We start from the raw sequence: 11089 nt of genomic DNA on the forward strand, positions 1-11089 counted from the left end.
GATCTCTGACAATTTTTTCTGGATTTGGATAGTTATTTCCAATGTCTAAATTTCTATGCAGGCATCTCTGGCAGAGACAGACAAAATAACTTTGGAGGTAGCAAAGTTGATAAAGGACGATTTCCTACAACAGAATGGATACACTCCCTATGATCGGTAAGTGTCTCAATCCCAACAAATGCATGATGTAATTATTTTTAAGTGAAGTTTGAATTGAGAATAACATCCAGTACAAAAATGAAATGCTAAAAATCCAAAATAAAACAAAACTCAGGCATAAAGCAAGATGTCAAGAGGGTGAAGCGAAAAGTGTGTTTCTCATCTGTGTGAGAAGTGGAATGTTAACGCTTCAGGATGCTGTTTGACTCGTGTGTTCAGTATTTTCTGTTATTACTCTGCTTATAAACTTGTTTGGCAATATTTAGCAATCAGTTGTAGCTTATTTGTTACTGTTGCATAGTTGAAGTGATTGGTAGTGATGAGAGAAAGGTTTTCTGCTCTGGACTATTCCAAATTTTTTTCCAGTGTTAATGAAAGCATTTGCTGGATAGTTCAAAATACTGGAAAGTTTGTCTAGTTTCCCTCTATAGTGTCTCAGACAATTCTGAATGATTGTTTTACTAAAGAGATATTGTTGCAATGACTTATATGGAATGTCACATCACTAATTATTGCCAAAGACAGATGTCTGGGGATTGACATTTTTTTTTGTAGAGGAGAGAACTGAAATGTTAGCCATGCCTGGAATTACCATGACCATCACCGGCATGTTAGGAAGCTTGATAACACCAAAACTGGTGATGTGGTGGACAGTGAAAAAAGGTTGTCTAAGGTTACAACAGGTTATTGATCAACTGGAAAAGTGGACCAAGGAGTGGCAGATGGAATTTAACTCTTGGGAAATTGTTCATTTTGAAAAGATATACTAGGGCTGGATATATATGGTAAATAATAAGGCCCTGGAGAACCCTGAGACCATTGACAAGTACGTAATTCTCTGAAAGCAGTGTCACAAGTGGACAAGGTGTTAAAGATGGTGCTCAGTTTACTATTGGATGAATATGATTAACCAAGAGTGTGTGTAGAAAAAGTCCACATGGACGTTGCTAGACTGTTGGCTTGGCTTGTAAGGAAAAGCAGAATAGGCTGAGACAATTTTCCCTGGAACAAACAAACCGATAGGTGAGTGGCAATGATAAGATGGGTTGACAGTCTTTTTCCAGGGTAGGGGCAGTCTAAAAGCTAGAGGGCAGACCTGAGGCAAATTTATTACCTAGAACAAGGTGCCAGAGGAAATAATAACAGTACAATTACAACATTTCAAAACTATTTAGATAGGTGCGTGAATAGGAAAGGTTTAGACGGATATTGGCCAAATACAGGCAAATGGGACTAGTTCAGGAACACATTTTGATCAGTATAGATGAGTTGGGTTGAAGCACCTATTTCCATACAGTGCAAGTATAGAGCTGGCTTTTCTAATTTGGTAACCAAGATGCCATAAGTGGTGATTGTTGTTTGTATGAATACCACTGCGGGTCTTAGTTTAGAGTGTTTCTTTTTACTATCTCCACTTTCTTAAAGAGTTATTTCTTAAAGAAGTTGTAGACAATCATTCTTTCTGGTTTTAGAGAGAAGAAATAAGTTGGGATTCTTAATGGTGTAGCAGTTGACTGGAATTCTAATAATTATATTATGACTATTCAAAACTGCCTGAATTTAATGAGATGGATATGAGGTGATTGGGAAGAGTTTTTCAATGAGAAAAGGCTGAAGGAAGTACAAATGAACAGGTGCTTGATGGGATTAAATTGTGGAAATTATGTTTAAATTTGCTTTTTAGGCGTTGTGATGGAAAGCAGGGGATAAAAGGGATTGAATGATGGCGGTCATGATTGTGGATGACTGCTGAAACCATAATCTTGGACAATGAACTGCTTGATTTGCTGCTACTTTTACTGAAGGAAGGATATCAGGGAGTAGATAGCACTGGTCAACATTCTGTAGAGTAGTGGTCACCAACCTTTTTAAGCTCAAGATCCCCTACCTCGGCCATAGTCAAAGGCGAGATCAACCCCCCCGATCGATTAGTTACACGCATGCGCACCGGGGCAGAAGAGACCGGAAGTAGAACCCCGCAACCCGGAAGTGGAAATAATGTATAAACATCGGGGTACCCACCCTTTCTTACACCACGGACCGCTTTAATATTGACAATATTTTTGCGGACCGGCTGACAGGGGTGGGGATGGTGTTAAAGACAACCGGAATACACCGATACTCAAAGCAGGTTCCTTATGCCCAGTCTATTCCGCAATGTAGTTTTAGCGGCTCTCAGCACTTAGCTTCTGTCCCGCTTGCTCACGTTTTTTCCGCTGAAAAAACTCAATGGGTTCGGCTTTAAGTGCAGGGTGCTTGGACTCAGGGTACTGAAGCAGTTTTGAGGGCTTCATTGCCTCATTAGACAGCCTCCGCCCGCCCGCCGCCATACGCCTTGGCCAGGTGCGGCTGGTCGTGGGTGGGGTGAGAGGACAAGGTTAGGGCCGGAGGTCCCCATGCCGGAGCCATGGCGGTTCCAGTCCGGAGACAGCTACTGAGTGAGGAGATTGACAGGCCCACCCACCGCCCCCCCCCCCCCCCCCCCCCAGTAGGGTCTATCAGCCGACAAAAGTTTGTTTTAGTAGATCGCAGCGCGGTAGCTGCTCTGATACTTATGGAACCCTGAGCCCGAAAGTAGCAACGGCACTTCCTGCCGGCTGCGCTCTGGGCCGGTAGCATCAGCGGTTCTCGCCAGCCGCGCGAGGCGAACACTGGTGCGAGGGTGTCACTGCGTTTAGGCGACTGATGATCTCGCGTGCGTTCAAGTTCAACAGTGGGCGAGACAGGGAATGAGGAAAGTTGCAGCTGACTCATATTGTTTCCTCGTGGCCCGGGGGTTGGGGACCACTGAATTACACTGTGCGTAATTACAAAGTGCACTGCAGATGCTGTGGTCAAATCAATACGTACAAACAAGCTGGATGAACTCGGCAGTCAGCAGGTTGACTGCTCATTTCATCGGATGCTGCCCGACCTGCTGAATTCATCCAGCTTGTTTGTACGTGTTGAAGTACACTGTGTAGTGCGGGTAGCTACGCGCATGCGCACTGGGCAGAAAGAACAGAACTAAAACCCCGCAACCCGGAAACAATCTCTCAACAGTCTCTCTGAACATTGACTTCTCTAACTTCCGTCAATGCCCCTCCTCCCCTTCTTACCCCATCCCTGACATATTTAGTTGTTTGCCTGTTCTGCATCTCCCGCTGGTGCTTCCTCCCCCCTTTCTTTCTCCTGAGGCCTCCCGTCCCATGATCCTTTCCCTTCTCCAGCTCTGTATCACTTTCGCCAATCACCTTTCCAGCTCTTAGCTTCATCCCACCCCCTCCGGTCTTCTCCTATCATTTCGCATTTCCCCCTCCCCCCACTACTTTCAAATCTCTTACAATCTTTCCTTTCGGTTAGTCCTGACGAAGGGTCTCGGCCCGAAACATCGACAGTACTTCTCCCTATAGATGCTGCCTAGCCTGCTGTGTTCTACCAGTATTTTGTGCGTGTTGTTGTCTCAGCAGTATCTGTGTATTTATTTTTGATTTTTTTCGGGATCTACTGGGGGAAGTCTCAAAGATCGACCAGTCGATCACGATCGACAGGTTGGCAACCAGTACTGTAGAGCAATATTGTATGGTTTTATCCAAGCGATTTGTTTACTGATTTGAAAGGTAATAAAAGTAGCTTTGTTCCTTAACAAGGGAAGAAATGGGTGAGCTACAGACTAGTTAGCTTGCTATTAGTCCGTGCGTTTGGCACGGACTAGAAGGGCCGACATGGCCTGTTTCCGTGCTGTAATTGTTATATGGTTATAATGGCAGGGAATGTTTTAGAAACTATTGTTAAGGAAGTGGTAATGGGATATTTAGAAAATAATAGGATTAAAAAGACTCAACATGGATTTGTTATAGCAAACTCATGTTTGAAGTCTGTAGTTTGATTTGAAGTTGTAAATGAGATGAGAGATGGACCATGAATGTACAGAAGACCTTTGATAAAATGCCATGTGAGGTTATTAATAAAATTACTTTGTAAGAGTTTGGAAGTATCAGCTAAAGATTTGTTAATGGAGAGATACATATTAGGAATAAAAGGGTCATTTTTTGCATTATGAAGCTTTAACTAATTGGGGAACACAGAAAGTGGTGCTGGAGTCCCAGATGTTCAGTGATTGACTGAGTGGATCAAGTTTAATATATATATATGTTTGCTGATTATATTAATCTGGGCGGCAGTGCTATAATTATTTAATTTTTTTGTATATATTTCTTTTCATAAGTTATATATTCTGTGTTGCTGCAAAACAACAAATTTCACAACATATGTCAGTGATAATAAGCCTGATTCTGATTGATGCTTTTGACTAGGAAATTGTCCCATACTGAGCAACTGAGTAGATTAGGTTTTGTACATGGTATTTAGACTGACAGGTAATCTCATTGAAATATACAAAATTCAAATGGACCTTTACAGGAGAGATATAGGGATCCTGTTTCCCTGGCTGGGATTACCTGAACTGGGGCCACTGTCTCAAAATAACTACTTAAGTCATTCAGGACTGAAATGAGGAAAGAGTTATTCTCCAAAATGGGTCATGAGTCTGTGTAATTCTCCATCCAAGGGCTATGGAAGTTCAGTCAGAGTATATTCAAGACCTGTATAGATTTTTGCATGCTGAAGGAACCAAGAATTATGGGGTTGGTATAAAATTGCAATAAAGTTTAAAAAAAAAAAAAATTGGCCATGCGCAAGGCATCAAATGGCTAAGTCCTGTACTCTATTTTTAATGACAGAGTTGTTAAACCATGAGTTTGGAAGTAAGATTATTGTTGTTGGATTCTTACAAAGTTCTCTTATTTTCCCCAAGCTTTTGTCCTTTCTATAAAACAGTCGGTATGCTGTCAAATATGATTGGCTTCTATGATATGGCTCGACATGCAGTGGAGTCAACCGCACAAAGTGATAACAAGATCACATGGTCAATTATCCGTGAGCAGATGGGAGAGATTCTGTACAAGTTGAGCTCCATGAAATTCAAGGTAACCATGAAAATAAATGTGGTTTTCTCTTGCCTTCTTCTATGCTTATATAAAATCTGTTGGTTACCCATTCCTGATATCTGACCATGAAATCTAAAAGGTAAAATATATAAAAGCTAGTTTTCACAAACCCACTTAATCACTCTTTAACTTGGGGCAAACATTTCAAACTCCTCAGCTAAGAAGATATACACAGTGTCTCCTTGGCCAATCTGAAAAAATACTTCATTGCTTACAGGGCAATCCCTCAGGTTTATCTATATTTGTTTGTCTCATCAGGAAGGGAGGCCAAGGCAAAGAATCTTTCAGTCCATTATGCCTTTAATAAATCTTTTTTAAAAAGTTATTTAAGATTAGTCAGTGCCAGTGAAAAATCTAACTTGGGTTCCCATGCCCAACATCACTTAAGATGTGGGAACTAGATAGACAGCAGATCGTGGCAGAGGCGATTTTTACAATCATCTTTTAAGGAATTTCTGCACTGGAGACTCTTGGCTTTACCCTCAGCCTCCAGAAGTACAGGATAGTTGGCATTCTGTGTCAATGTCATGGGATAAATGGCAGGTATGGGACATCGTGTCCCAAATGGGTCTGTTGCAACTCTGCCCTGACATCACAGACTCTAATAAGGAAAAATAGTCAGTAGTTTTATGTTCACAATTAGATGATACTGACATTTTATTCCAAATTTAGTTAACAATTTTATCGTGTCCCCTTTGACCCTGACCAATCCTTATGCACCATGGCTTGGCATGGCAACTGCTCTTCCTGTGACCACAAGAAACTGCAAGGAGTAATGGACACAGCTCAGCACGTCACAGAAACCAGTCTCCCCTCTTTGGACTCTGTCTGCACTCCTCACTGCCTCAGAGAAACAGCCAACTTTATCAAAGTCCTTGCCTACCCTTTCCTTCCCCTCCCCTTCCATCAGATAGAAGATCTCAAAGCATGAAAACTCATACCTCCAGACTCAAGGAAACTTTTATCCCATTGTTATAAGAACAAGATGACCTCACAATCCACCTGGTTATGACATTGTACCTTATTGTCCACCTGCACTACACTTTGTAACTATAGCACTTTATTCAGCACTGCCTCATTCTACCACAATGCACTGTTGTAATGAATTGTTTTGTATTTCATATCAGTACATATGACAATAATAAACAGTATGCCAATTTAAATTTAAATTTCCTATTGCAATTCATATTTGTCCCTAGATCTACATTTCAGGCCTTTGTATCAGACCAGTAACCTAAAAACAATGTCACTGTACCCTGTTGTAGATTTTAAAAAATGTAGTTTTAGGACATTCAGAAATAAGTACCAAAACGGACATGAAACACGATTTCACTTGTGACTTGCTACTTGTGAAACATAACTAAATTATCTGTTGATGTGAATAATCTTTTCTTCCAGGACCCAGTGAAGGATGGTGAGGCAAAAATCAAAGCAGACTACCTACAACTTTATGAAGACATGCAAACTGCATTCCGTAGTCTAGAAGATTAAAATGGGTTTTCACTGAGAATACTTGAAACAAAACCTGTTTTTTCCCCAGTATTTATGTTTTATTTTTGTTTCTTTGCATTCCTTTTCTGTATTTAACACATTTGTTGCATTCAATGTCTGGTTATTAATTATCTGTTCAGACATCCTTTATAGATATAGTTTATTCTGGATGTGTTGGTTCAAATGTGAAGTCTGCTTACCAGTAGTGAAACACGTATCAGTATTCTGTCTCTGCCATAACTGGTATTGTATGCTTTTTATTTTCTATAACTCACAAGTCGAGTTCACTTTTTAACCACTGCTAGTGTAAATGTAACCACCTCATTTCATAAGCCACTAGCATATATGAGCTGTAAGGTATCCTTGTTATATTAGGCTTTTGTACATGTTCAGAGTAGTCATCATCATAAAGCTTTAATCTTGTACCGGTAGTTTCATTGGCTGAAATCAAAGCATTCAGAATTAACTGTTTTGGCATGGAGCACTTTTGTGAAACAATCACCAATGTGTGATGCAGTCTTGTGACTTTTTGCCAGAATGAAATTGTGGGGAAGGGGAAGTCCAGTAATAGCAGGTCTGCCAGCTCCACTCTCAACACCAGATGTTTTAGTTTGTGTTAAGGAGAAACATGGAGAATTTATCTTTGTTGGATTCCAATAACTGACCAACTCTATACAGATCTGTTCCAAACCCTGAACGCAGAACCAAAGATGGCTTTCAGATATTTTATTTGTTGGCCAAGATAAGTTTTAGTCTCTGGGTAATGTAAGCTTTGCATAACTTTCCACCTTTGGATTTTATACAAAGCACAGGGCTTGGCATTCTGCCCTGATTCTATCTTCATTTACAGTACACTTTGTGTTTTCAGAATCTGATTCTTCAGTGGCCTTTTCATAGGAGCCGCTTTTATCCATATGAAGAAGAGCCTAATACTACATTACCATTACAGCAGGTCATCTCTAGGTTTCAGAAACCTGTCAAATATGAACTGATCTTGTTTTTTTTGGATTGTGAGATTGATTCTAAGGCATGTTACTTGGCCAAGGAGGCTTTGGAAAGCCGTTAAAATATAAAATTATGGCAATAAAAAAGGTACTTTCAATTTCCCAATCTGTTTTTCTGTTGAGAAATAGGTAAATTGGGTTATGTAATAGTCAAGGGTGCGCTTCAGAAAACAGCACCAAAGGGATAATTGGCACTGCATGTAGAAATACAATGACGCCATCATTAACTTGGTGAGACAAACTTTTCAAACCAGAAAGGTGGATTTGAGGAGAGGTTACAGAATATTTGGAACATGCAACAACAAACCTGTTTAAAACTGGGTTCGCTTTGTTGCTTTTACCCATGTTGTTCAGTAACTACATTTGTGTTCTTAAATTTCATTTTGTTTGACCATCAAAAGTATGGCCTTTCTCTCAGAATTTTAACTGATGGATAATATTTTTCTGTCTGTACGGGTTAATGTTGGTTCATGAGGTATGACTAGTCTGTGACTGAAACACTGAACTTCATGGTAAACAAGCTTAAGTCTGAACTGAGTGTTGGTTTCTCATTTGCTGGTATTGTTACTGGATCTCCAAACCTACAGTAGGATATATTATTTTGAAGATAACGAGTCCAGTGTTACTAAAAAAAATAGATTATCTCATTGCTTTTACGTCTAGTGGAAGGATTCTGCGCTTGCTCTGCTTTACCTAAAATGTGATGTTTGGAACTGTTCATTACACTCCTAATGCTCTCAGTTGTTAAAATTCTGATTGGTAAAAGAAACTTGCTTTTAGTAATGTGTATGATATTTTTAAATATAAAGCAAAAGATGTATGAAAGTCAGGTTAAAGCATTCCTCTCGGAGTTGAGAACAAAGTGAGCAGAGTTTAGAGTGAAAATTAGTGCTAGTAAGCTGAATAGTTAATGTGCAGGTTAATATTTTGAAGTCCCATATACTCTCATACAAGGTTAACAAGAAATCACTATGATTAATATGGAATTAGTGCTCATTGCACAAGATCAAGAACATTGCCATGCTTAAAGCTCGTGTTATAAATCTACTGTCGGTAAGAATTGTCTATTTGTTTCAGTCCAGTTTTGACAACCAATTTGTATTTTTCAAACTAGATTAAACAAATTTCCAATATTATTTTACCAACTGGAAAATATTCTTAAATGTGCAATACTCATTATCATAATAAAACTTGGAATGTAGACTACATTTTTTTTTTAAAAACTTGGTTTTAAGATTCTATCAAGATCACTTTCAGTTATATATTCATTGGTCAATTGTTCACTTAAATGTCCAGGATTCAATTGTCGAAGGTCAAAGAAATAAAGTCAATGTTGTAAATAACTTTGGATTTGGCCCTTGGTGTTTTCATGATTTTTTTCAAAAAAATTGAAAGGATGTTCATGCAGTAGCTTTGTAAAGAATGTTTAATACTTTCACTGTAAAATTGCTGAAAGGAATCAAGCCAGTGGAAATCTGTCTGACCTATGCTAGCTTGGCCTAGAATATTGGATCTTTGACTAAAAAGGAAAAACAAGTGCAAATAATAAATACCTGCGGCAAATGAAGGACCTGGAACAGAAAAAGTGGTTTCCTCAAATAACACCATTTTTGTAAACAGAAAGCGCATGTAATTCTGATTCCTGCAGTATGAAAACAGCTAGTCACTGCACTTCATTCAATCCTGCTGATCCAATTCATGTTGAAATCCTAATGCAGCAAATAGAAATGATATGTGGGTGTATTTATCGCTCTATCAGATTTTAAGAGTATATTTGGAATTTAAAGTGGTGATAAAATAACATTGTGATTAATGTAAGGCAATAATTGTTTTCTAATTTACTTTTCAAGAAATGATTTCTTGTGCACAGGATAGTTATGTTTTTAAAATTCAGTCATTGTGCAAAATTGTAAAAAAAAATGAGCTAAATAAAATTGTAATTGTGTTCAATGAGCAGTAGTGATCTGTTTTCAGTGCCATGGGCTTTGTTTGCCCTAAATAAAACACTGTCAACATTATTGAAACAGAGTCTTATGCTAGGAACATGAGGATATAATCCACAGAGATAAAGATCTGAGGAACAGTGCAAAAGGGTAGGTTGAATTTGATTTGTGACTTGATGCCAGATGATCTTGAAATTATTCTTAAGCATTCCATTATGCGTGAAGGGCTGGTTGGTAGAATTGTTGGCTTACTGGGAGAGGAAACGTTGGGCTGGATAGTTGGTTTATTATTATCACATGTAGCAAGATATTGTGAAATACATTGTTTTCATGTCATCATAGAACAGGACACAATACAGGCCCTTCCATCCACAATGTTCTGCTGACCCTTACTCTAAAGTGAATCTAATCCTTCCCTCCCACATAGCCCTCCACATTACTGACATCCATGTGCCCATCTCAGAGTCTTGACAAGTGTCCCCAATATATCTGCCTCTACCACCACTCCCATTAGTTTGTGTTATGAACTTAGCACTCTGTAAAACAAAATAAACTACCTCTGACATCCCCTCTATTTTTCCATCAATCACCTTAAAATTATGCCCTCTCATGTTAGCCATTTCTGCCTGCCGCTGACTGTCCTCTCTATCAATGCCTCTTATCAACTTATACACCTCTATCAAGTCACCTTTCAACCTCCCAATCCATTCTAATTTGTTCCAGGGTAAACAAAGGTAACTGAGATTAACAGTAATTGATCTAATTCTATATGATTGATCCTCCTTAACCAGTGCCAGGAATGCTTGAGTAATCATTCCACAGTATGAGGCAGTAAAATAAACAGGCCTGCCTTTTGTGATACGGTTTCACTCTCACTGTCATCAATGAGTCATGTTAGCTGAACACTAACTATCATGCTCAGAACTTCCCACAAAACAACACTCCTTTTGCATCAAGAGAACTTATAAAGTATCTGGTTAGAATTGTGTGCAGTTCTGGTTAGTACACTATAGGAAGAATGACACTGCAATGGAGAGGGTGCAGAGGAAAGTGTTACCTGGTTTGTAGTGCTTCACGAGAAGAGATTCAATAAGCTGGACTTGTTTCCTTGGAGGGAAGGAGGCTGGGGTACTGATAGATAAGCAGAATTAACATAAGAATTAAGTAGATATTTGCTATCTTTTTCCCATGATGGGAGAGTGTCAGACAAGAGACTAGAGGTGCAAAGGAAATCTGTGGGAATATACTTTCACACACAAGTCTGGAGTCCTGAGTGTACTGTCCTTCGAGATGACTGGAAATGGCAGGAGCTTAAGGTCACTGGAAATTCAAAATCGTCTCGTCCAAATTTATGTGTGATTATTTATTGCCACGGCATTTTCTTCTCTGGTGTGGCACAAGAATCCTTCAAAATCCAATAATATCACTGAAACTCATGGCCAGATCCAGCAACAATTGATGAGATTTTTCAAAACAAAGTCAAGGAAGGAAATGATATGTGTAA

The 11089-nt window shown here is 39.2% G+C and overlaps 1 protein-coding gene across 1 annotated transcript in view; it reads left to right on the forward strand.

The window, feature by feature from the left end:
- atp6v1ab (ATPase H+ transporting V1 subunit Ab) overlaps window positions 1-9592 on the forward strand; it is a 46739-nt gene extending 37147 nt beyond the window's left edge. The window contains exons 13-15 of the mRNA XM_073028893.1: window positions 62-156; window positions 4955-5126; window positions 6546-9592. Coding sequence (XP_072884994.1) covers window positions 62-156; window positions 4955-5126; window positions 6546-6638 — 360 coding nt within the window. The 3' untranslated portion in view covers window positions 6639-9592. The remainder of the gene's footprint in view (window positions 1-61; window positions 157-4954; window positions 5127-6545) is intronic.
- The last annotated feature ends 1497 nt before the right edge of the window (window positions 9593-11089 follow it).

The sequence above is a fragment of the Hemitrygon akajei genome, chromosome 2, assembly GCF_048418815.1.
Source record: "Hemitrygon akajei chromosome 2, sHemAka1.3, whole genome shotgun sequence".
Lineage (NCBI taxonomy): Eukaryota > Metazoa > Chordata > Chondrichthyes > Myliobatiformes > Dasyatidae > Hemitrygon > Hemitrygon akajei.